The sequence below is a fragment of the Herpailurus yagouaroundi genome, unplaced genomic scaffold (genome assembly GCF_014898765.1).
Source record: "Herpailurus yagouaroundi ecotype Mexico unplaced genomic scaffold, PumYag 190, whole genome shotgun sequence".
Taxonomy (NCBI): Eukaryota; Metazoa; Chordata; class Mammalia; order Carnivora; family Felidae; genus Herpailurus; species Herpailurus yagouaroundi.
In genome coordinates this window covers 14,519,515-14,546,490 of record NW_024412421.1, presented here as the reverse complement: position 1 = coordinate 14,546,490, position 26,976 = coordinate 14,519,515, and the positions used below count along the sequence as shown (strand labels likewise).

Sequence of the window (26,976 nt, the reverse complement as noted above, 5' to 3'; positions counted from 1 at the left end):
GTTACTATGTACTGTCTTGTGTGTGTGTGTGTGTGTGTGTGTGTGTGTGTGTGTGTGTGTGTGTGTGTTTGGGGGCGGGTGGGGGCAGAGGGGAGATACCTCCTGGTTCTCCTCACCTCTCCGTGTCTGAAATAATTCACTAAGTTTTTTGCCCGTTAGAAGCTAGAATGTGAAACAGATATTAGACCTATAGGCTGTATTCTTTTAAACATTTCATAATGGGACACACACACACACACACAAATGTCAAATCTGCATAAAACATTACAAGCATATTGTGCCTATTTTCTCATTCTGCTCACTGTGTCTCGTTAATTTGCGACAGTCAGTACAAGCTCTACAGACCTTGTGTCTGGTTGTCTGCGCCCTTTCCCCCTTCTGTTTCGGCTGTGACCCCCAGATGGTAAAACCCTTCCTGAGAACTCCCCTCTGGTGCACAGGGCATGGACCAAATCAGGGTGGCCTGTGGAGGGAAGTTAATCAAAAAAGTAAGGATTAGTGCATCTTACGTTTCACTGATTGTACCAAAAGATGATCACGGTGGCTCAATATTTCTATGTGTTAGCCTTGGAAGTGAGAAGAAAACAAGCCTGGATCTCTTAATTTATCTGTACTGGCTCTACCCCAGGGCGGGGGGGGGGGGGACGTTTCTCAGGACCTGCACGGCGTCCATCAGAGCAGCTGAACGGGCCACAGCCAGGGCATCTCTTGGCGGAGGTAAAGGAGCTGCAAAAATGGTGTCTGCGAGTAGATCTGGAGGCCAAGGGTCACTGACAAGAGAGGGCAATCTCCCCCTGGATTTCCCACGCAAGTTCTGCTGTTCTTTTCGTGCCTACTTACTGCGCGCCCCTGCCGGCTGCCCCGGTGCCCGCCCCGATCCCATCTCCCTGAAGGAGTAGAGGCAGGGGGATGCTAGGAATGTGCTCCACCCACAAGACCGCGACACACCGCCTGCCTCCGAGCTGTAGCGTCTGAGTCGTAGGTAGCGGTCTGACAAGCACCCCACTCTGTCGCAAGAGGCTCTCGGAATTGCGAGGTAAGCCGCCCACGCGCACCCCTCGGCCCTGCCGCGTCCTCTTCCGCCCACGGAGAACAGCTGTGGGTCGTTGAGACGCTTTTCAAGACCACGCTGGCCCCAGGGCGCAGGTGAGAGCCGACCGAGGAAGCTCGCGGGAACCGCCTCCGCCTGCCTTGATCCTCCGCCGGCCCCCTTCTCCGGGAGGCTGGCCTTCCGTGGGCTGCGCGCTCCGCACGGAAGGGCGCATCTTCAGCCGGGGTTCTGGCTGCGAAGACGCGCGGGGCGTGCTCGGGAGCCAGGAGCGAAAAGTTGGGCGCCCACTTGGAGAGGCAAGAGCGAGCGAGCGAGCGCGCCACAGCCGAGGGGGAAGGCAGGGAGGGGGTGGGGAGGGGGACTGCTTACATGAATTTCCAAGTGGTAGACCTGCCTCTGCGCTCTGCCCAATGAGATCCGTCAGGGGAGGCACCCGGCTCACTTTTCCACATCACTTCACAGTTACATTTGGCAGGCAGGCGGGCTCGCACGCCAGAGCGCTCAGCCCGGAATTCGTGGATTTATTCGGAATCTCCTTGCTTCCCCGAGTCCCTTCCGCCGGCGCCGGTCTGGGCACGGACGGTGCCGCGCACCCGCCCGCTCGCTGCACTTTGGGCTGCGGACACCCGGACTCGGCGCGCCCGCCCCGCGTCTCCACGGCGAGCCCCGCAGCTCCGAGAGGCATGAACGGAATCCGGAGGCGCCTGCCCTGCGCGCGGGAACCTCTCGGTGCTCGCCGCCCTCGGGAGCCGACCCAGAGTCCCTGCAGCCGTGTGTGAACCAGGAAGCTTGAAATTCGCCAGCGCCGAGCTCGTCAAGAGTAAGTGCTCTCCCCCTGTCCCCTTTTCCCTCCAAGCCCCGAGGACCCCGAAAGGACCGTTTCCTTTAAGAATCCCTATCCCCCTTCGGACACCTTGCCCGTCTCCTCCCCCCACCCTCCCCCGCAGATGGTGGACGCGGGTTCCTAGCCCAGGCTTGGGGCTGAGCTGCGTCTTTCATGATGCGCACAGCCGACGGGGCCACCTCAGGGCTCTGACGATTTGGCAAACTGTTGTGACAGTAGGTCCTGGGGAGTAGCAAGCAGCCTGTGCCCCTTTAGTCTTCCTGCCAGTCTCCATCTCCGCGGTCGCCTGGCGATTTCGCCGCCTCGCCAGGCCGGCAGGCAGGCGACGCTGCAGCCGCGCGCCTTCACTGCGGGGTCCGTGCGGAGAATGGGCAACACCCGCGGCGGGGGTGAGGAGGGTGCGAGCCCGAGAGGAAAGAAGGAGCAGGGATCGGGGCTGCCCCTTTGCTACCTCTTCCCCCCCCCCCCCCCCGCCGGGGACAGGGAGGGAAACCCCTGCCTTGGGGCCGCGGGCCGCGACCCAGCAGCGGAGAGCCCCCCGCCCCGGCGCAGGGCTTTCCTACAAGTGGCTGCTCCAGCCTACGAGGCGTGGTGCCCGCTGCAAACTTGCTGGCTCTCGGGCCGCCCCGCGGCTCTGCAGCGGCCAAGCCCCTGTACCGAACCCCGGCAGGACGCCCAGAGGCACTGTCCTCGGCGAGCCCGCTCTCACAGAGGCCCCCCGAGCCGAGGACTCCGAACCCTCTCCCCATCGCCCGGCAGGGCAGGCGGCTGCGCTTTGTGCCTTCTCCCTGCTCCCCATCCGCCGACACTCGGGGGGCGGGCCGCCTTGCTCGCCGGCCTAGAGGGCTCTCGCCTGGCTTCTGCCAGCGCGTAACAGGTTCTTAAGGGACTTCCTCCCCTCCTACCGGGTTCCAGCCAGGGCTGGGGGACGCCGAACACCTGCTGATGCCAACAGGTATCCGCAGTTCTCTCCGCTTCCCTTCTCTCCCAGACCAAAGCTCTCCCCACACAATGTGGCAGGAACCTCAAAGTTTTGTTACCGTTGACCCTTCCCCGCAGGCACTGAGCCGGCCGCTCGTCAAGGGCCAGCCGTTGGCCTCCGCGAGCCGAGATGGCAGCTGTTTGCTTGGGTTGCTAAATCTTGGAAATCAAACAACATGAATTGTTTATTGTTGCGAACGCACAGCATCAGTCCGTCATGGCAAATCAGGCTGTCAGCTGCTCACTTCAGCTCCAGTTAGAGAACGGGGCTTGTAGCCGAGGCAGCGGGAGGCAGGAAAGGTCCTTGCAACTTTACCACCCTTTCCTGAAGATTCCACAAGAGTTTCCTCTTGAAGAGGCACGATCCGACAATCCCTTAGCGCGCCGGAGCTGCTAATCAGATCAGCCGGCTGCTGGGTTTCACCTGGCTTCACGCAGCTTGCGGGCTGACAATGGGAAGGAGGGGGCTTCGGAGAAGGTACGCCAGCACTGCCCTCTCGGGTCGGGTACCATTGCGGAGCGGGTAGGAGGGACCCGGGTGGGTTGGGGCGGTTGTGAAGCGCCTATCCGCCCTACAGTTCTCCTGACAGCCGTCTCAATGGTTAACAACGCTCCCTGGGCTGTCACCTCTGCTTCATTATGGGAGCTTTTCAACTGGAAAACTATGTGGGAAAGAGATATTTATGTAAGATTCGAGAGTGAATTTTCCATTCATCCAACCTCGCCGCTGTACTTGACTGCATGCAAAATGAGCCCCGTCTTTTAGGCTAAACACAACTGAAATTTCTGCCCGGCTGTTGCCTTTCATCAGCGGTGTCCAGTTTTGCAGGGATTTTATCTGGGTGTGTGTGTGTGTGTGTGTGTGTGTGTGTGTAACAAAGAGCAAGGGAGAGAGATTCTTTTACAGACAGGCCTGATACCTTTGAAGGATGTTCTCTAAGGGCTGCATTTTTCTCCCCTCAAAGGGAGTTCTCCATAATCATCCTGTCCAGACATGTTTTCCACTTCCCTGAGCTCTGTGGCTGAAAGAAATTCAAGGATTAACCCTCTTATTAAATAATAACACTAATAATATTCTATAATTCTTTAGCAGATTGGAAGCTCCCCATCACATACTCATTTCATGCTGGAGCAGTTGCAGCATTTTAAACCATCCCCTTTGATAGATTTTTTTTTTTTTTTCTGGACTCTTGGAGTCCAGGGCTTGGAGTTGAGAAAAATCTCCGAAAACAGAGAAGAGCTTTCCCAGCAACTCTGGGATTGCTTCATTCAGGGCTGCTGAGTGGCATTCGTCTTCCTCATTGTTTGTTCCCCTTGCCACCCAAATGAGTGTCAAGGTATCCCATGTCCATCACGAATGGGCTATATATTTTAGAGATGCTGGCTAACGTTCTCCAAAATTTGTGCTGTAATGCTGTCACTTAAACTTTGAATCTTTCTCCCCTGCAACCTAGACCTTGTATTTCTAGTTATTATTACTGTTAAGAATCACTCCAGCTTTAAAATCCCCAGATTCCCAAAACTCTTGAGATTCTTGATAGGTAAATCTCTACATGCAAGACTCAACATTTATTGGCTGCATTTTTGCTGCGCAGGATGCATTTTTGAGTTCTTGAAGGTGCTCAGAATTTCACTGAAGAGCAATTTTATAGCAGCCTTCCCTAGAATAGCAGCAGCATTTGCTGCTCTAAAGGATATTCTCTCTAAAGGATAGGAGGTCTTTAACCTGAAAATAACTTTATTTGGGTATTGTGTAGAACTCTGGTCCAGACTGAATTCATCTAAGGCAGCCCCTTAGTTTAGCACTGAACACACTTAAGTAGCCAATGGTGGTATGATCAATGTAAAAACAAACAGCCCATAAAACATGCTCAGCAGGCTGGAATAGACCACGTGAGAAGGCATTTGTAAAGGCTGTTGTATGAGCATATTCGTGATACAACATTTCCGTGTACACTGTGCACAGATTTAAGGTCTTAGGATGCTGGTTAGCTGGGAGCATCGGATTTTGGAGCAAAGCATGGGAACTCCAAAGAATCAGGGTATGATGATTCTATTCAAGAAGTTGTACTTAAAGGTTTTGCTTTCCAGTTTCCTTTCATTGTTCGTTAGTGAGGAGAAAGGAACAATCATCCAGATGTTAGAATCCATACTTACCAACTGTCCAGAAAGCCATATTATAAGTAAATTAATGCTTTAAGAAAAAAAAAATCTTTATTTTTCTACTCAAGGTGGCACACCTCACAGCTTTATCAACATTCCAATCTGAGCAAGATTTCCATGCAAAGCCAGAAGCTTTTCAGGGGTAAAATGATATTCAATTTATATTTCCAACCACACTTTTCTGGTTTATCAGCCAAGTTTTGTGTTGACAAATCAAGGAGCAAGCATGATCAGAGTAGCCTTTTAATTATAGATGCAGTCTAAAGTCTCAAGACTTTGTTTTGGAAGTAGCGTGCTCAGTGATGCTGTGGATAGTGGTGTCAGTCATTTTATATTGCCTAAAAAGTTACTTGGAGAAGCAGGAAAAAGATGAAGTTTTCTTCCCCCGTTGTTTTCAGCACTGTTGCACTCACAGCTGAAATGATCATATTTTGCTTTTTAGTTTAGGAAAAGGCTCCTAACTTTGGTGTATTAAACACCACCTGCAGAGTGTAAGAATTCAACCCTGGCCAGTCCTGGTTGCTCTGTATTAGGTGTGGTACCCACATACACAAAATTTACTTGTAGAAAACTTCAAAATGTGCCCAGATAACTAACTTATGTATTGGTTCAAGTATGAGGATTTTTATCATGTTCCCTTTGCCATTTCATCTGCCTTGGATGGTTTGATTTGTACCCCCCCACCCTGGCTTCCTGAATTTGTATATTGACCAGTCTTTTTTTTTTTTTTTTTAATATCTTTTTGCAGTGCTGGAATTTTTTTTCTCCAGAATCCCACAGATGTGTATTTGTGAAATAAAATATTATTTTGATGGAATAAGGCTGTCATCTGAATTAGTGGGGCTTAATTAACCAAAGAGCGATTAGGCTTTTCTCATTTAATTCCCATAGAAAGTTGCGATGAGCAATCTATTTCTGCTGAGCCGTTGGTTCTTGCCTCTGGAACCTGCTTCAGATATAACCATGAGGAGAAAATTAGTTGAACCTGGCAACTTCGAAAGGTCAGAAAGGATATAAGTTCAAGGGATGCCATTCAGCTGCTGCTCCCATATGCTGCCTGTAGCTAAGTCTCCAGAGTTACTTCATGGCAAAGCACCAGGACCAGTACTGTTTCCTTTTTCTATCATGTCCCAAGCTTTTATTTCCCGAGTTTTAAATGTCATATGCTTTTCCTTATAATAAATATCATCTACCTTCTTGCCTTTAGAAGTCTTGTTTTTAAGTTTTATTAATAGTTGAAATAGATGCGGTTTTCTGTCTGTTTTTGGAAAATATCATAAAAGAATAACGCTTGTACTTAAAACCTTCAAACTTTCCTTTCCTATTCTCTCTGCCAAAGACAGTTGCAAATGTTGAAATGATGGTTAGTTGAGGGCAAGCACAGAGTTAGTGCTCTGCAAACATTTATTTAATGCATCAACAATGAACAAAGACTGCCCTCTCTTCCTTTACTAGGAGATTCTCAGTAAAGGATGGGGTGGGATATAATCCTACCCAAAATCCAGTATTATGGTTATAAACCTCACTTGGAAAATCAAGACCAGACTTATATCAAGAATGCTGCTAACCTATATGGGATGCAAAGTGGTGTTTTATTGGGGAAAACACACTAAATTCTGAAGTGTTGCATGTGTAACTCAGTGTCCATACCTTTCCCTTGGTGGGGGAATGTATAAAATAATGAAGGGAAGAACTTTCACTCTTTTGCTCCTTCCTTCCCCTCCTTCCTTTGCTTCTCTTTAGTATATTTTGTATTTGAATGGAACAGTTCATATTAACCTTATGTGAATTGCAAGTCAGAACGTCTTAGAAGACCATTCTGTACTCTTCTACATTGCGTTAATCAGCAGGATACCTGGCACTCACATGTACACAATGGAAAAAAATACTGTGTTTGCCATGATAAGGTATTTCTGTGAATAGATTTATTTACATTTTAAGCATGTTGAATATACTGTAAAGGAATATTAAGTGGAATTGTATTCTATGTATGTCATTAAGTGAAAATGTTATAGTACCTTCATGTTCTATTACCGATAACATTTTCCATGCATTGTTTCTTTCTAGATATATTAATGCTTAAAATAGGACTATTTGATTTCCGATGTGACACAAATAACATGAAATAAGTAGGTGAGGGAGTGATATGAATATCATAAGGGAATACTTTTCTTTCTTATACATGCAACCTCATCTTCCGAACTTGTTACAAAAATTACAAGGACACATTCCATTCTTTATTTCTCTATTGCTGTTTCAGCTTGACAAACAGAATTTAATTTTCTGTGTTGAAGTATTTCCATCTTCCTACTGGGGGTGCTCAAAAATGAAAAACCATTAATTTATACTTATTTTTATTAAAGTGGTAGGGCATATTTGTGTTTGAGTTTGACTCAAATATAGTTGGTGAAGATTGTACTGATTTTAGAACTCATATAAATACATTAATTGTCATGACCTATGTATTCTGTTGTATCTCAGTATTACTTTTGTCAAATGATTGCTTGTTATCTGTCTACCCATCTATCAACTGTGTTCGTAGTTCATGGTAACCGTGTCAGTGGGTGGTTTTTAAGCTATGAAGTCTTTGAAACATGAAAGAATGACAGTAAGGTGCACTTGTAAGGATGGTTACTACACAGTATAATCTAATTGGCAGAATCTTGACTTAATATGCTGGGATACTTGGCTGCATTTCAGTTTTAGTATTACAGACTCTGTAGCCTTGGTTATGTGATAAAACTGATTTTAACCATTTCCGCATGACTTAAGCAAGAAGTGAGAGCTTGTAATTTTCAGCTATCACCAGTAGTGCTGAAGTGAATGGAAACCAGTTGAATACTTTTGAAAGAAGATACTACCTGACAATCTCGTAGCATTATCTTCTCTCAGGAGCCTTCTGAGTAGTGTTGAGAGATCATTTCGGCCTCATTTCTGAGTTAGTGGGGACTCCTCACTTTGACCATTCTCATAGGAAGGTAGATGATGATGAAATGCAACAGAATTTTTTTTTTTTTTTGGTAGCAATACCCGGCCAATGAAATGTTTGTCATCGAGTAGTTAAAGTTTGGCTGTAGTGCAATTGTACAATAGGATGTAGCAGCCCATGTTTTTCTTTGAGTGGTTACAAAGGGAGGAATAGGTCCCATGTGGATGTTTAGTGCTTGTGTGTTGTCCTGTCTGCAGAAAATAGTGAAGGGACAATGCTATGTCTTCAATGGAAAGAGACATGGTTGGCTCTTGGGAGGGGACTAAAAATCCTGCCCTTTAGCAGCTTAATAAAACTATTTGAAGTCATTAGTTGTGTGTTAGCTGTGGGCAGGGAAAGCTATTTATAAAGTGCTATTTTATTCGTATCCAACATGGTTCCTGCCATTTAAAAAAAAAAAAACAAAAAAACAAGAGTTGGAAAAGGTTATTTTATTACCTGTTCTAAATAGAATGCTGGGATATTCCCCAGTGAGGTACACAGCAAGAAATTGAAATAAAATAATTTTTTTAAATATCAATCAAAAGTCTTTGTTAAGTACATGGAATTTTCAGTAAATAGTAGCTATCATTGCTTCATTGATAGAGTTTTATGTACATCCACTTATTTTTTTCCACTGTCCCTCGAGTTAGAGAGTATGAAACAGAGCATCAGTTCCCTTATTTGTCATAATTGAGATACATCTCCCCGGACCTTATGAGTGATAGAACAGTAATTCAAACTATTTCCAGCTCCAAACTCGATGTTTCATCACCTGTGCCATGGAGCTTTTCACAGCTCAGCTACACTACAATTGGGCAAGAGTAAAATTGATTTCTATTGGTTACTGTGATTTAAAGGGTCTTGGTTCACAACGTTGGGAGTTCCCAGAGTGAACTTTGAAATTGGCCTCCGTATACAGAGGGCACGGAGTTGCCAAAGAAAGATGTGAGACACTCCTGACTGGTAGGTGGCAGTGTTAATAAACAAGGGAACTCAGATATGAGGCTTTCTCTCAGGTGGTCATACGATGAGATCTCCGCATCTGTGCACTAGAATCTTAAGGTGTTAAATAGAGGCCTCCATGGGGTTCAGTCACGTATTTAGTCCAGATGGACTCACCAACATCTTAATCCCTCAAAGCTGAGTCCTTGAAATGACTCGTAGTGAGAGAACAGTGGGTAGAATGTAGGTCCAGGAATAGGGATGGGATACAAATTCCTGCGCCAGCTCTCTGATCCACGGGTGGTCACATCTTCACAATGACCTCCTCCAACAAAAGGCGAACACATTGTTTTCGCTCCTAGGTCTCTCTTCAACTTTGAGCACGTTACTCAAAGACAGCAATAGATGGGGCTTTCAAATGGAGAAGGAGGTATTTAGAATAGCCCTGAGAAATCACTGCCTGACACTACTGTGTCTATAATTAGCAAGGGATACATGGAACTTGTGTTCATTTTTTTGAGATGATCTCAGTACACTTCTGTCTTAAGAGTCTGACAGAATAGATTCATCTTCAATATCTTAACCTTATGATTTCAAGAAAGTTTTCCTAAATGAAGGTCTGGGTCTATAACACTAGAAAAGGGCCTTATTTTGACCTTGTCTTTGTCACAGACCTAGTCACCGCATGCTGAAATTTCCCTAACAAATAGAAATGCTTCTGTGCTCTGTGTGTAGAACAAAGTTCTGACTCCTTGGGAAAGGAGAAGGCATTTATTTTTGCCAAGGTAACCAATAATGATTAAACTTCATGAAAACTAAAGAAAAAGAGTCACGTGCCAATGGCAGCAGAATGGATTTGGCAGGTGTTCTGGGTGGCAAAATAAGCGAAAGATACGTGCTTTTGAATAGAATAATAGCTGGATTAAGGATATGGTAGGAGACCAAGGAAAGATGATTAGAGGGTTGTGGCTGATGGGGAGATAAATAGGGTGTGTGTGTGTGTGTGTGTGTGTGTGTGTGTGTGTGTGTTTAAAACAAAAACAAAATTAGAATCCTGTTATGCGACGGGAATCTGGTCAGGGAATTCTGAAGGCTTTAGGAAAGATGACTCTCCTGAATTGTATTTGGATGCTTGCAAGTACCATCCCTCTCTAAACCCCAAATATATCTGTGCCTGTTCCGTTCCAGTCATCCAGCGTTTGGCGTGAATTGCACTGGGCCACAAGCTGAATCTCATACCCCATCTGTGTTTCTGAAACACCACTTTGAATTCAATGTGCATTTACCTGTTTTGAAGCAGCCTGCTAATGGTTCTAAATTCAAGGTCAGAAACATTTTTAATAGAAACTCTCTGGTCTTATGTGTCATTTTTGCTTCTATGAAATATTGTGGCTACTAAGCCTGGTGGATAATAAAAGCATAATTTCCTGTCAACCACAATAATCTGCTGGATTGAATCCTAAAGTGTCTGTAAAAGCCCATTTTTATTTTAGACTTCACCTATTGGTGTGCGGCTTATTGTTTAGAACTTTAGTCTACCTTGTTCACAAAATTGATGGTGGAGTATATTTTTGCATAATGACTTAACATACCTGAGAATTGACCACCTTAAAAAAGTTCACCGTAAAAAAATGTTGGGGTCAGCAGAGTAACATCCAGGCTGTAATTAGAAAGGTGTCTAAAATATGTGTATGAATGAAAAAGTCAGATTGTAAGTATGTTACCCAAGAGAAGATATTTTCTTATGGGGAAAATTCTAAAGACTTTCTTACTTGTAAGAATTCCAGAGAGACTGTAAAATCTCTTCATCTCACTATCTGGGTGTAAATCAATGCAACAGCATTATAATAAAGTGGATTGCTTGGCCAGACATACGTACTGTGGTTGGAAAATCTAAAAATAAATTGATTTTTTACCCAAGCTTTACAACCTTGCTCAATTTCTTCTTCCTTGCATAGACTTAAGCAGTTTGTGTATGAGTTACTCTTCACGATGTTTATTAATTCTGATAACGGTGACATCACATTTGGTTGCATCTCAAGAATTCCTATAAAGCTATTTTCTAATCATCAAAGAGGACATTACCTCTGCTTGTGGCAGAGGTGAAAGCAATATAAATAGTATGGTTCTAATTGTCACAGTAGAAGCTCATTTATCTCCAAGTGAAGACTCTCTAAGGCAGACTTCGCTGAATGGAAGGCCAAGTCTCACCACCCCCTGATAGCACATTTGTGCCTGTGAATACTCCAGTTAGTGGCACAGTTTTACCAGAGCCTTGCATAAAGTAGTGTGTGTGTGTGTGTGTGTGTGTGTGTGTGTGTGTGTGTGTGTGTGTTGTTGGGGGGGGGGGCGGTATTATGACATCATAAAAATCTCATATATTCACACCAGTGCAGGGATTCCCAAAGTCTGATGTGTGTAGGCACAGTGAGGGTGAGCCCTGCGTGGACCTGGGAGGGAAAGACCTTCTCACCACGCTGCTAAATCCTTTGTTATTTTAAGAGTTGGGAAGTGGTCTTATTTGCTCCAACCCCAGGCTTCTCAGACTGTGGTCCTCAAATCCATACAAAGTCCCAGGCCCCCGCCCTCCATTTACTGCGTTATTATCTGCATTTTGGCCAGATTTCCTGAGGATTTGTATGCATATGAAGGTTTGAGAAGCACCCCCAGGGGTGTTGTGGAGAGGACTTACTACATTTACCAGAGCCTATTGTTAAATTTTCAGGAAATGCCAGAACTTGTTAGTGGCCACAGCGAGAGCTTGAAATTGGTGGAAGTATTTACATTATGGAAATCATAAATCAAGGATTCTTTCTTTCGAGAGCCACTTAAATATTTAACAGCATATCCTTGCCTCTAACTGTTGATTTTCCTTTTTATCGGAGACAGATGACCTCAGGTTTTGCCAGTGCCTAGTTAAGAGACTGGTAAAATACCAGTCTCTCTGTGCTTCAGTTTGCTTATCCATAAAATGGGAATGATGATAATAAAGTGATAATACTTACATTAGGGTTATTTTGAAGGGTAGATGTAAATACATAGCTGTGTGTGTACATATAATATGTATATATATATATATATATATATGTAGTCTTGATTTACCATATACATACACATATGTGTGTATGAGTTGATGATTTAATATTACCCAAACACTGTCTAAGTGTTTACTGTTAATCTCTTTGTAACAAATAACATTGGTTTGCCATTTTAAAATAGGTATTAGAAAAACTCACGTTTTAAATTTAATAGTACAAGTAATTTAAGAATTTGGCTGTCTGAGGGAGGGGTATATGACTGTGCTAGAAATTCTATGCAGGGGAGGGTAGTAGAAATGACCAATGTGGATGAAGGAGAGTTTCCCTTCATCCCAATAGAGTTAGGATAATTTCTCTCCAGAGCTCTGCCACCAGCTGTTGGCCACTGACCAAATCATTCCTCCTTTCTCTGAAAAATGAGGAATCAGATTGGAATAGCACTCATATGTTTCCCATACCCTGTCTGCAGGATGGAAAATATTTCTATTCCTCAAAGCCTTGGAGAAATCCAACATGCTCTTTGCTTCACAGAGAACTGGCAGAGTAGAGGGTACCTTATTTGACAGGTACTCTGTGGAGACCATGTGTAGGATGAATTTGGTGGGTGGAGAGCAGATCATGGATTGAATGATCTGGTAAGTAATGATTTGCAGACTACCCAAGATGCTGGATTAATCCGTGGTCTAGTTCCTGTGCATTGCCTGACTTAAATGCCCTTTCACACCTAACTCCTCCCCAGTTGGGAAATTGCTTGCTTCTCAACGCTTAGATGTCACTTCCTCCAGGAAGCCTTTTTTTTTTTTTTAATGCTGTGAAGATGAGTGGCATACCATCGCTCTGTATTTCTATAACCCTTCTCAGCCTGCATTTCACTAAATATTGTAAGTATATCTTTGTTAGTCTGTACCCATTGGACTCTTTGCTTCCTGATGAGAAGAGCATTGACCTGATTGCCTGTTGACCATCAGAATACACTCATCAGTGTTTATATAACGAGAGACATGGTTAAGAACAAGAATTTTGGAAGTAGATTACCTAGATTCAAATAATGATCTGCTCCTTACTGGAGGTATTTTTCGGGGCATGTTGTTTAAGTTTTCTGTGCCTCAGTTTTGAATGAAACAGTGTGAGACACAGTAAGATTTATCCAGCTCTAAGATACTGCGTCAATGGGTGGTATTTTGGGCTATGCATCTATTCCTTTATTAATGCATCCTTTCTAACTAACAAAGGTGTGCCATGGTGTGCAATTACTTCAGGGTTTGTTATCACTTTTTACCGGATTTTGGTAAGTTTGGGTGCAGTACCTCTCATGTCACATTTCATCCTGGCTGCCAGTGGATGGCTTCTACGAAGGAAGTGTCTATTATGAGTATCGGATTAAACTTTCTTATCCCAGAATCATCAACAACAGAACAGATGCCAGAATATACTTGCAGAGTTATTTGGCACAGTTTAAAAATAACTGTACGCTCTAGCCTTTTCTAATTGCTTTAACAAGACTACCTCTTCTAATCCTCAAAATAAACCATTTAGGTATTATTATAATTGTTGTTATTGTTGGTAGTTGCCCCCCACTAGTAAATGCAGTTTTTTAAACTAGAATTCAATCCCCAGACAGGCTGATGCTGGAGGAAAATCACAACCCACTTAGCCTTCTTGTCTTTGTAGTTCTCTGGCCATGCATGGGTTTTGAGCATTCAGGGATGTTCTGTCCTATAGAAGGTGAATTTGGAGAGAATATATACTTTTTCCTGAGAAGAATTTAGAGTGAGGCTATGTGGACAGGATAGGTCTCAACTACTTTGTGATAAGGTCCAGCCTTTCCTCCCCGGCAACACCTTTGCCTTCTCCCATCCCACCTTCTGGAAGATTTTTGAGTGCTTTGTGTCACTCTTGGACCTTACCTTCTGCCATAGAGGTCATGTGGCTTAAGTCTCTGCTCTTTCATTTGACTTTTTAACCAAAGCCTCCCAAAGGGATGGACCATGTCAACACCACCCTGACAGCCTGGTTTAGGAAAAACAGTTTAGTGAGTGCTTCGCATGTTCCTGCTGCTTTATCAGAATCTTGATTCTGACTCCCCCTACTGACTGGAGCAAAGTGGGAATTATTTTTATTGCCATTTTGCAGAAGAGAAAACTGAAGCTCGGGAACTTACGTTTCTGATGCATCATGAGAGAGACCTCAAGTGGTGTGAACTGGGATTCCAACCCAGGCTTATCTGCCTCCATGGTGGACCCTGTGGCACACCACTGTGCTCCTTTAGCACTGTTCAGGCCCCCTGTCTAGGAGAGGGCAGGGTGTGTGATGGTCATGCTGTGAATGCTGGTTAAATAGACCAGTGGATGGGCAATTTAGAAAGAGATTAATACTTGGGGATGTTTTTCTTGAGAACTTTTAAATTCCGTCTTGTTTTAAATTTGAAGCCTGCAAAGGTCTGCTTCTCACACTGGAATAAGAGAAGGTCATGATGGAAATGTGCTTTAAAGAAAGGCTTCTCTTCCTTTTGTGTGCTGCGGTTCCAGGGGAAGCAGAGGATATTGTTCTGGGCTCTGTTTTCTCTGAGCTGGTTTCCTATTGAAAGCTTTTCTTCCCTTCCATGTACAGACAACTGCCATTTGCAGTGCTTTCCCTAGGCACTCATGGGGCGGGGCCACCTGAGGTACCCTCCTAGTCCCGGAGATTGAGCTGAGCCCGGGCAAAAGGTGACAAGTGGGGTGATTCCACTGGCCATCTTGTTAGATCAGATACAGCCTGTATTTGCGGCAGAATCTGGGTCTGCCATTTCAGCTGGCATCACTAAGGCCACTCACTAGCCCAGCCAATGTTAATGACTTTCTTGCTTTCCCATTCTGAGCCAGAATGGGACCAAGGACCTAGAGGTGAAAGGTTCCCTACCCCATTATGAATTCCCTGAGCCAAACTGATCCCCATGGTGTCCTGAGGGATTACTTTCCCATTTAATCTAATTCAGCAAGGCTTCTCTCTGGGTCTGCAGTGAACATTCTTTCTTTAAAAATCATTTTTTTGAGAGGGAGGAAACATTTTTCCACACTGAAGGTAAGCAAAAAAATGTATTTGACACCTCAGGTAATGGGGGATTTTTTTTGCCCATCCCTTTCTGAATCTCCTCAATTGAAAATTGTATTTTTACCATATTTCATTCCCAAAGGAGCTTTTCATAATTTAAATCTCCTGTTCAACTGTACATTTAGAATGGGAGCTCTGACACCAGCCTGATTATAGCATACATGCTGGACATTACAGAATTTCTCTCTGGGAGACTTCTAATTTTATTCATTCATTATTAGCATCCTGGCAGAGAATAGCATTCTGCACCCTGAATTGGACCATCCCTTCTGATGCTTTGTGGCAGCTAAGACTGTAAAATGGGAAATTTCCTTTCCCAATCTCATGTGTAAATTAAAAAAAAAAATACCCATTAAAGGCTATTTATATTGCTCAACATAGAGTGAACTAGAACCCATTAAAAAAAAATTTTTTTTCAACATTTATCTATCTTTGGGACAGAGAGAGACAGAGCATGAACGGGGGAGGGGCAGAGAGAGAGGGAGACACAGAATCGGAAACAGGCTCCAGGCTCTGAGCCATCAGCCCAGAGCCTGACGCGGGGCTCGAACTCCCGGACCACGTGACCTGGCTGAAGTCGGACGCTCAACCGACTGCACCACCCAGGCGCCCCTAGAACCCATTTTTAAATCAGAAGAGACGGAGGGAGGGAGGAAGGATGGGTGGAAGGAAGGAAGGAAGTAGGTAGGGGAAAGAACTTGTGTTACTTAAGCGGTTTGTGATAACTAACATAGGTACAAATAAAAAAATCTAAATAAAGCTTAAGAAATAAAAGGACCCACTCATTCTAACTCCTTTTTTTTTTTTTTCAACGTTTATTTATTTTTTAGGACAGAGAGAGACAGAGCATGAACGGGGGAGGGGCAGAGAGAGAGGGAGACACAGAATCGGAAACAGGCTCCAGGCTCCGAGCCATCAGCCCAGAGCCTGACGCGGGGCTCGAACTCCCGGACCGCGAGATCGTGACCTGGCTGAAGTCGGACGCTTAACCGACTGCGCCACCCAGGCGCCCCTCCACTCATTCTAACTCCTAAGATCCACTTTTTTAACTCGAGAGTTGGGGAAATGCCTGCTGTTGTTCATTTAGGTGCTTCTAAAAGGCAGCAGTTTTGTTGGAAGACCTGGTGGAGTGAACCTTTACTCTTTCTCTCTCCTTGTGTTTGCAGGCGATTTCAGTGAGAAGGAATGCCAGTGGATCATCGTGGTCTCAGAAAAGCTGCTTAGATGATGTCTGTTTCCTGTGCTAGAAACACGTGGCAGAGCTGTAAGTAAACGCTCTACACTGCATGATGAATTGGATGGCTGCAGACCGGAGGCAAAAAACATAATTGTCTCGTTTTCGCGGTGATTTGCTTGACTGGTGGGACCATGCCAGAACGGCTAGCGGAAATGCTCTTGGATCTCTGGACTCCATTAATAATATTATGGATTACTCTTCCCCCTTGCATTTACACGGCTCCGATGAATCAGTCTCACGTTGTAATGAGTGGATCCCCTTTGGAACTAAGTAGGCTGAGTGAACAGCGGATTTTGAACCGCTCCAAAAGAGGCTGGGTTTGGAATCAAATGTTTGTCCTGGAAGAGTTTTCTGGACCTGAACCGATTCTTGTTGGCCGGGTAAGCTACACTTTTAAGATCCCCATTTCGGGATCTGTTTCTCTTCTTTAGATCTTTAACATCCGACTTGTCAGAATTGTTGGCACGCTTAGCTGTAGTACTTTAGGCCAGATGGTTAGTTTAGTTACCTATTGGTTTCTTTAGGAATATGACTAATCCCACTGTAACAGTCTTAAATGCAGACAGACTGCTCTTCTGGTGAAGGCTCGTCTCCCCCACCACTTGCCTCCCTTCAGATACAAAATACTTGTGTAATGTGTGTGCCTACAGACTTTTCTTTCCCATTTTGTACAAGAAATCTGCATGGCAAACTTTTTCTCTAGCTTAAGTATTTGGAAGAAGGATACATTTTTGTTCGGTTTGAATTTCCTACAACCTTGATTCCTAAGATGTTTAGTTGTTTCATTTTGTTTTGAGGTCATGTGTCTCCAGTTGCAGGTTGTTTCCCCCCCCCCCCCCGGTTTTTTTTTTTTTTCTGTGGTTTGTTTGTGGTTTGAGTCATTAACTTGGGTTGGAGAAAAAGAAATTCTTGGAGTGCTTGTTTAACAGTGCTTTGTACTGTAATTCAATAAAATTTGCGATAGGAAATTAGTTCATTCATTGTCAGATGGAATCAAATGTATACAATCAAAATTTCACCTAGTGGCGTGTGTGTGCATGTGTGTGTGGGTATTTACATTTGTTTTGTCATTGACGGGTTAAACAAATGTTCTTTCTGTAGATAAGTTTTTTTTCCCAAAATCATACCATGGGTACTGAAGACTGTATACATTTATTCCTCAGAACTGTTCATAGGCTTCTATTAAATTTGATACATCATGGTAGAATTCTAATTATAAGCCTACCAATGGCTGATTTTCCTGATAAGAGAGATTAAGATGTGAGTCATGCCAATATTACTCATTTCCCAAAAGCAGTGATTTAGAAAAATAGGAGAATTAAATATTGATCTCTAAGACCTGAGTTAACTCTTTGTGTTTGGCTAGGAACTTCTGAATACATTCCTGCTTCTACCTTATTGTCTTGCAAAGCAAATTGAGACTCTCCAAGGGTTATGTTTTCTCATTTTGTATAGTTAGTCTACTTGGACAAACGATATCTGGATGAGGAGATCTCATGAGTAAATCAAATAATACTTATTAAGCCCTTCCTATGTGTCTGTCACTGTTCTAGGGATACTGGAGCATATCCGTTTTCAAAACCATGATCTCTTTCTTGAAGAAGCTCATACTGTAGCCAGTATTGAGTGTTTATTATGTATTGACCACTCATACAAAAGCACTTTGTGGGCACAGTCCTGTTTGCGTCTAAAAATAGCTTTTCCCCTCTTTCTGTGTATATATGTGTATGTGTTTATGTGCGTATATATACACATATAAAAATATGCGTGCAAAACAGCTCTACACTACTTTTCTCAGATGTAAAAATGCAAAAATTTCTGAAAGATTTTTTTTTACTTTTTTTTTTTAACGTTTATTTATTTTTTTGGGACAGAGAGAGACAGAGCATGAACGGGGGAGGGGCAGAGAGAGAGGGAGACACAGAATCAGAAACAGGCTCCAGGCTCTGAGCCATCAGCCCAGAGCCCGACGCGGGGCTCGAACTCACGGACCGCGAGATCGTGACCTGGCTGAAGTCGGACGCTTAACCGACTGTGCCACCCAGGCGCCCCTGAAAGATTTTTTTTGTATGTTTAATACAAACTCAGGTAGCAGAACTGACTTGAGGCTATTTATAGTCATAATGCATCCTATTACTGTGACTATTCATATAATTCCCAGCAGAAATGTTAATGTGCTTGAATACAGGGTACTGCCCCAGACCCTGCTAAGGGTGTTACTTACTATACAGTTTATGTACCTTAATATGTTTCCAAATGTGGAAATTCCTGAATTTTGAAACACATCTGGCCCAGTGGGGTTTGAATATGGGCTTCTTGACCAGCATTATGTTTTTTGGTTTGTTTTTTAAGTACAGAAACTGAGACTTAGAAGGATTGGTAAAGCAAACCAAGATCATTGAGCTAGTAAAAGTTCTGAGTTTGAATCAAGTTGGGGATTCCCAAGGCCATAATTTTACCCACCATATCCTATTACATTTTAGTAACTAGTTGCCACGTGTTGAAACCATAATTTGCATTTAAATGTTGAATACAAGGGTGACTGGCTGGCTCAGTCAGTAGAGCGTGAGACTCTTGATGTCAAGATTGTGAGTTTGAGCCCCATGATGGTTGTAGAGATTACTAAAAAATAAAATCTTTGGGATGCCTGGGTGGCTCAGTCAGTTAAAGCGTCCAGTTTCGGCTCAGGTCATGTTCTCATGGTTCGTGAGTTCGAGTTCCACGTCGGGCTCTGTGCTGACAGCTCAGAGCCTGGAGCCTGCTTCAGATTCTGTGTCCCCCGCTTCTCTCTGCTCCTCCCCCACTCATGCTCTGTCTTTGTCTCAAAAATAAACAAACATTAAAAACATTAAAAATAAAATCTTTAAAGAATAAAAAAATTAAAAATCCTTGATCTTAATGAAAACTGAGTTAATGAGTACAGAATGCAGAGCCTGTAAAGTCCAGAAAAGTGTTCTGGGTATTGAGAACTTACCCCAACCCTCAGGCAATTTGTTTTCCTACTATAGGAAATTCTGGGTCTGCGCACACATGCATCCATGCATAATTGGTGAATTATGTGAATTCTATTAACTTTTTATGGAGGCCTATCACTGTGATGGCATTTTGTATAATATAAATAACCAAACATGCTATACTCAGGATGTCTCATTTTTGTCTGCATAGAAAAAGTATTTAAATTGGGGTTTGCTTTGGATTCGTAAGAGTCTGATGACTAATTTTAACGCTGTTCCTTACATTAATAGAGATAGAAGCAAACAGGCAGACTTCAGCATTGATTTGTGACTTAGTAATATTTGAGAAATTCATGCTTCTTTGAAGGACAGAAATCTCGTCAGAGAACCCTAAGATTTTCAAATGACCAAAATGCTCCCAAGTCTTTATGACCGTTTTAATGAATTAGCTCTTTGCTTTCCTGTCTACCCCAGCCAGTTCACAATTGTTAAATCAGAGTTAAACTTATTTTCTGAAGACATTTCTACAAACAGTTCCAATCCTCCATATTTCCCCTTAAAGAAAATTGCTCCTGAATTATTATAGCTTAGCCATGGAGGACCTTGGGTTGTAGTGAAGCCAAACATACCTTTCAGGTGACTGCTTCAAATTATAAGTCAGGCTGAGTGTGGGGATGACCCGTAGCAAGGTGCCCACCGGTGCTTTACTGGTGTTTTATTTCTATGTACACTCTTCCACGTCGGACTCTAAACCACTTGTCACTGAGCTTCTCCCCAGGAAGGGCTGGGAGTGTTAGTCACTCAGGAGCATACCTCTCTTCAAAAGGCACTCCTGTTGGTGCACCTGGGTGGCTCAGGTGGTTGAGCGTCTGACTTTGGCTGACTTTGGCTTGGGTTATGATCTCACGGTTTGTGAGTTTGAGCCCTGCATTGGGCTCTCTGCTGCCTGCTTTGGATCTTCTGTCCTCCCTTCCTCTTTCTATCCCTACCCCTCTCTCACTCTCCATCTCTCAAAAGTAAATAAACATTAAAACAACAACAAAAAAGGCTTTCCTGTGAATCACCATGGTGGGGCCCTTGACACTGCAGGCTGAGTTCAAGCTCAAAGGCAGATTCAGTTTTTGAGTGACTGGCTTTTCAGAGCTTCACATATACCCCCCATCATCCATTGTGCTTTTACTGTATTTGTAGACAGTGGGGTGCAGAGAAGGAACAAGCCCTTGAGATGTACTTTCCAGAAGTTTGAACTTTGCCTTTGCTACCTTCTGAGTGTTAACCCTGGAGAAGTTACTAAAACTCTTTTAAAGTTATCCAAGTAAGAGCAGTAACACTGGCTGTTGTTCTATGTGAGTGATGAATCACTAAATTCTATTCCTGAAATCATTATTACATTATATCTTAACTCACTTGGATTTAAGTAAAATTAAATAATTTTAAATAAAGAAAAATAAGAGTGTATAACAGCCAATAAAATAATATATGCATGGTGCCTGCATATAGTTATTGTAGTCATGATTGTATTCTTTAATTTTTTTTTAATGTTTATTTATTTTTGAGAGGCAGACAGAGCACGAGGGGTGTTCGGGCAGAAAGAGGGAGACACAGAATCTGAAGCAGGCTCTAGGCTCTGAGCTGTCAACACAGAGCCCTATGTGTGGCTCAAACTCACCAGCTATCATGACCCCAGATATCATGACCTGAGCCAAAGTTGGATGCTTAGCCGACTGAGCCACCCAGGCGCCCCTAGTCATGATTGTATTCTTAATTGTGTGTGTGTGTGTGTGTGTGTGTGTGTGTGTGTGTGTGTGTGTGTGTGTGTGTAGTTGCAGTGGTGGCTAAACAGACAATTACATCACCAGGTGAGCACAAGACACCTGGAGCCTGAACAAGAGCCCTTGCCGTTAGTTATCCCAGGTTGCTTAAGGTGGAGGTGATACTTAGATGTGTTTTGAAGGACGACTTGTTGCCTAGACTGAGGTTGGGTGGAGTAGGAACTTAGGTATCCCAGCTGGACAGAGGGTTTATGCAATGTCAGTGGGATAGGGTAGGACTACTGAGGATCCCTTCTGTCAGAAGTAACGCTGCCTGTATATTTCTTGTTGAATTCGAATGAGGTTGAAAGTCATATTCACAAGAAGTCTTCCCTGTCCCATTCTGTCTAAAATATAACTGTCCTCTCTCTAATATTTCATATCCTTTGTGCTTTATGTTTTCTTGTTCCTGATGATCATTGTCTCAGCCATTCTCTATCTTATTTAGGATTTGTCTCCTACAATGCAAGTTCTACAAAGAAAAAGGATTTTTGTTTCCTTTGCTTTTTACTTTACATCCCTAGAACACTGCCTGCATATGAGAAGTGCTCAGTAAATATTTTGCATAGATAAATGAATGAATAATTCACCTAAATAAGGGAAGAATTTATTAAAAAGTAATATAAATTCAATATGACTTAATACAAGTGGCATTTTTCAATAAAGAGGGCAATGCATTACTTTCATGTTCCATTTTCATATTGGTACCTTATAGACAGCTGGGTAGTTTAAACATGGTCTCTACTTACTGATTTTATTTTTATTTTTCTAAATATTTATTTATTTTTGAGAGAGAGAGAGAGAGACAGTGCATGAGCAGGGGAGGAGCAGAGAACGAGGAAGACACAGAATCGTTAAGCAGGCTCCAGGCTCTGAGATGTCCGCACGGAGCCCGACGTATGGCTCGAACCCACAAACCATGAGATCATGGCCTGAGCCAAAGTTGGAGGCTTAACCGACTCAGCCACCCAGGCGCCCCACTACTTTCTGATTTTAAAAGTCTTTCTTTGAGGTAGTCATAGTGTGCAAGTTAACTTGTTAAAACAACTCTTTTGAGGAGACCGCATGATCCTCTCTAAGCCCCTTACCCGTAGTATGAATCACTACATAGAGATGATGATTTCATTGTCTCCAATCCATCTGCAAACTTATGTTTGTGCTTATGGCACAAGGTACCTCAGAACTCTTCTTTCTGAATTTCTCAGAAACAGGTATCAGCCAAAGAGACTCCAGTTCTTTGTGGAACAGGTGGTTCAGAGCCTGCTCTACATATAAATACTTAGTATTCCACATACTTAGGAGCTCCAGGGGTGACTTACTCTGCTAATTCTGGTAGAGAATAAGGTGGTGCAAGGACTTTTCATCCTATATACTTATGTATTCTTGTCTTAGAGAGAGAGAGAGAGAGAGAGAGAGAGAGAGAGAGAGAGAGGAGAGAAACATGGTGGTTTTCATAAATCGTGCAACTAAGACAGGAAAAAAAAAAGTCATGTCCTTGTGATGAAATGGACATGACATGAACAGCTTGATAACATCATGGGAGCCCTTCCCTGTGAAACACAAGGATGATTGATCAAGTCATTCTGCAAATATGTATTGAGCACTTACTGTCTCCTAAGCATTGTGGCCAGTAGATTCTCCGCTCGGAACAAATACAAATGCAAACTCTCTGTCATGGAATTAATGGGCTACCATGGGGAGAGAGACATTAGGAAAATAGTCATGAGAACACATGTCACATTAAAACGGAGGTAAGTGCTACAGGATAAAAAGATAGGGTTCTATGGAAACACATACCCAGGAAGCTTGTCTGTTTGGTGGGATGTAGAACCTTCTTGAAAGAAAGAGCCTGTGAGCTGAGACGCTAGAGCCAGCATCCTGGCCATAGAGTGGCATCCCAGAGTGCAGGGATGGAAAGGGAGAGCATTCCCAGCAGAGGCGATCACAGATGCCAGACTGTTGAAAGAGCCGAGAGGGTCAAGGTGACTGAAAGAGAACTAAGGTTGGAATCTGAGAGTCACAGAGAAAGGATGGGAAGGCTCTCTTGGAGATCTGACTTCTTCCTTTTTCACTTCTGCTACAAAGCAGCTGGAAGAGCAAGTCAGACATCCTCTCTGGGGCAGTTTCCTCTCTTGTAGTGGTATCGTGGATTATGAAATTATATTTAACATACAAATCCCTATGGAACAGGAAAAGCAAGCAATATAAGAAAAATGAGTGTAGCGTCTATTGATTTTCTGCCCAAGTTCTTTTGGCTCTTGTTCTCTGGTTCTGTGATCCTGGTTCCTCATATTGGTTTATTTTGGGAAAAACCGGTTTGCTCTCCAGGTGGTCAGAGATCTATCCTAAATCCTCTCTCTTACATAAACTCCTCTGCTCTCTTTCTTCCCTTTTCCCCTCCTACCTGGGCTTCTGAGCAGTTCCTTATTTGGATATAACTCCACTGCTGGTGATGCCACATCTATTTATAATTCTCTCCCTTCAAGGCACTGACTCATTTTCTCTCTTTAAATTTGACCTTCTAACCTTCCCTCTTCTCTGCAACTTGGAAATCGTTTGGGTGGTGCTTAGTATGAAGGACACGGGATGCCAAATAATTACACTATATTATAGTTTACGGTGTCAGCGGCTGGGGAGAAAATTGCACTTGACATGCCATTATTTTTGCTGGCCGTTTGCATGTAAAGAGCACTGGGCTACGCAGCCGCAGCCAAATTGTATCCTCGGCCTTGCGAGAACGATTCACTGTCAGTTCCGTGGAGCCTCTGCCTACTCAGACAAAGCCCGTGCACCAATAATTTGGCAGGAATGCAAGTCAGCATCGTGTGTCTCAATCTGGCAAAACGAGAGTTGTCTGCTTCTTGCCCCATGCCCCGACCTAGGAATAACAGGCATCCCAGAGTTTTGGGAAATCTCTGATGCTGATGTCAATAAAGGAAATAATATTCGTCATGGAAATCAGCAGAAACCCTAAACACACACACACACACACGCACGCACAAATGCACACGTATGAGCCATCTACTAGCTGAGTTTGTGCATGAGTAAAATCCCAGATCATCTCCTACTCCTTTGTCTCTGGAGCCCCACCCCCCACCCTGTTTGCCTCATTCCTTACCAAGGGACCAGGTGAGAGTATGGATAGTCTGTGCTCATCTTTGCAGATACCCTCAGTCACACTTCTTAAAAGTCTTTCATATGTTCTTAATCTGCTTAGGGTCATCTCATTAAGGCAGGTCTCGTTTTCCCACTTGAAGAAAATGATAGTGGTCATATGTTTGTGGGTGAAAAGCCCGATAACATAACCCTATTTTATAAATGACAACAAGGTAATCAGTATTAAAAAAAAAAAAAAACAACTTTCCTTGCAAATTCACATAGCAGAATAGCCTGAATCATTAAAACTTACTAAGATTTATAACATGGGGACATGATTGCAACTGAGGAAATACCAGAAACAAGATATGAGGTGTGGATAGACTATAATAAAAAAAATGCATGTGTGAGGTGAGCAGAGTATGTGGCACACATGTGTTAAGATATGCATGTGCACATGTGAAAATACATATATTTAATCATCTGCAAAATAATGAACCCGTGTACTCATCACCCTGATCCTCCGTATTCAAAAATTTTCACCATTTTGCTGCTTTGTTTCCTTTAGTTACTTCCCCTTCACCCTTGATAGTGCCAATACTCTTTTTCTTTATTTATTTTGAGATCGTGAGTGAGCAAGGGAGAGGAAGAGAGCGAGAAAGGGAGGGAGGAAGAGAGAAAGAAAAAGAGAGAAAATCCCAAATAGGCTCCGTCCGCACTGTCAGCCCAGAGCCCAGGATGGGGCTTGATCCCACAAACTGTGAGATCATGACCAGAGCCAAAACCAAGAGTCTGACTCTTAACCAACTGAGCCACCCAGGTGCCTGTAATACTCTTGACTTTAAATATTAATGTAGGAAGAATCCTAATCATATTTATAACAACCCATTGTTTCTGATAATAAAATTCCCTAATAGAAAAAATGAAACATAAGTTATCAAAATTCCCAAATATATTATTGTATGTAATGAATAAATGATAGGTATGTGACCCACATTAAAAACAAAATAAGGAGTTCATTCCTGATGTTGACTCATATTAGTAATTGTACCAGGTATCAATAAAGAGGAATCTTTAAGGAAATAGACCAATATATTCGTTTTTTTCCCCAATTCATGTGATTGGATTACCATTTTGTTTTCTTTATAATTTTTCCCCATTTTACTTTCTAGGATATGCTATTATTATATTATAAAACACTAAAAAAATTAGAGAAAATTAAATGGCAATGTTATATCATTTAATTTTCTTAAAACCAGTGCTACGTATTTATAGCATATTCTTGGAGACCACTGTTTAGTTTGAATCTCATTTCGTAAATGTAATCTTATTTAAAAAAAAAAAGTACATTTATGTTAAATTCTTGAAAGGATAATCTCAGTAAATTAAAAAGTTAGAAATATTTAGTCATTTTTACACAATGATGAAGAGATAAAGAACAGCCATAGCTCGGCTCTACTGCTAAATGTACTTTAATGACTTTTATTACCTTGGGATAGACCAAATACTAACCAGAAATAGTTTATATTTGGCTTTGAAATGGGAAACTATGTTTTTAATGTTTAAGTATTATAGTCAGCCTGCATGTTGCAAGTAACTTTTCAATCAATAAGAATAACCTAGAAAAGATATTTATGGAATCATGTTATTTAAGAAAGATAAAAGTGTTAACGCGTTTATAGAGTTTCCTTTGGCCTGGCTATGCGTGTTTGCTAGACAGTAGTTTCTGTAAATATTTAGCATTTTCCTTCCATGCATATCATTAACCTTAAAAATAAAACCACCAGTTCCATTACCAGCAAAAGATGGGTTTATTCAGGAATGAAAGGGAATTGCAATCTGGGATAAGCAAGAGGTGGCGACACTTAAGTAAGTCCAGAGAACAGAGTAGAGATCGCTCTTTTACCCAGGGGAGAGGGGAGTTGGGAAGGCTGTTATAAACAGTTCACTGGAGTAAACTGGGAGTAAAAGTATGGTGGCTTCTCATTGACTTGTGACACACTCTAATTGGCTGGGCTGTTGCTGGGAGAGGAGGTAAGCTTTTCTTCCTTCTGCGGGGGTTGTGAAGTAGTGTCCATGTGCAAGAGGCATCTCTTTTATTTGGGTCTGCAACTGACCTTGAGTCTAAGGGCTCTCCCTGCCATCCCCTTGACTTCATTTTCATGAGGTATCCTTTCATTAATTTTCACCGTATCATTTCCATTATAGCTAACTTAAACTCCCCCCCATTCCCCCCCCCCACTCTCCCCTTCCCCTTCCCTTCCTGGCGTAATTTGGTCATGTACGTTCCTGTTCCTAACTAAGTCTTTGAATATTTTGAAATATGGTAAAGACAGCCTTGTCAGTATTTAAATATTGGAATGTTTTGTTATGATGTGGGTGTGCTTTCTCATTAGCTATGGCTACCTTACCTCACATTTCAATACATTTAGGAGTCCTTTTAGATGTTCTGTCTGTAAAGAGAAATATAATTCACTACATTCTTATTACTAAAAGTGAGGGTCTGCTGCACCAGTTTCTGGGAGCTAGTTAGAAATGTGGAATTTCATTCACCACCTGTATGCCTGACTTATGAATCAGAATCTTCATTGTAACAATTTCTCCAGGTAATTTGTGTGCACGTTAAAGTACACATAAATATAAGTATATGAATATAAATAAGTACAAATCATCAGTCAATCCCTGGATAGCTTGAATCATGACTTTGGTGCTCTGTATCCGGCCTGAGTAAATTTGGAATACCACTTAATTAAAGAAACAGGTCATGGGGATTGATGTTTGGAAGAACTTTAGGC

General features: G+C 42.8%; 1 protein-coding gene and 1 long non-coding RNA gene across 8 annotated transcripts in view; one reads left to right on the top strand and one right to left on the bottom strand.

Moving 5' to 3' along the window:
• The first annotated feature begins 650 nt into the window (after positions 1–650).
• Positions 651–26,976, top strand: part of LOC121045392 (cadherin-8) — a 367,139-nt gene continuing 340,813 nt past the window's right edge. The window contains exons 1-3 of one of the 7 annotated variants that reach the window (XM_040498191.1): positions 651–1,036; positions 1,601–1,871; positions 16,250–16,700. In XM_040498191.1, coding sequence (XP_040354125.1) covers positions 16,452–16,700 — 249 coding nt within the window. In that variant the 5' untranslated portion in view covers positions 651–1,036; positions 1,601–1,871; positions 16,250–16,451. Of the gene's footprint in view, positions 1,037–1,395; positions 1,872–2,723; positions 2,851–3,086; positions 3,355–10,140; positions 10,277–16,249; positions 16,701–26,976 lie in introns of those variants that run through there. The other 6 variants (XM_040498192.1, XM_040498196.1, XM_040498197.1 and 3 more) reach the window with 6 other exon arrangements.
• On the bottom strand, positions 22,037–24,174 carry LOC121045393 (uncharacterized). Its single transcript, XR_005797728.1, has 3 exons — positions 22,883–24,174; positions 22,694–22,773; positions 22,037–22,472 (listed from the first exon to the last, which is right to left on the bottom strand). It is a non-coding gene; the product is annotated as an uncharacterized LOC121045393 (long non-coding RNA).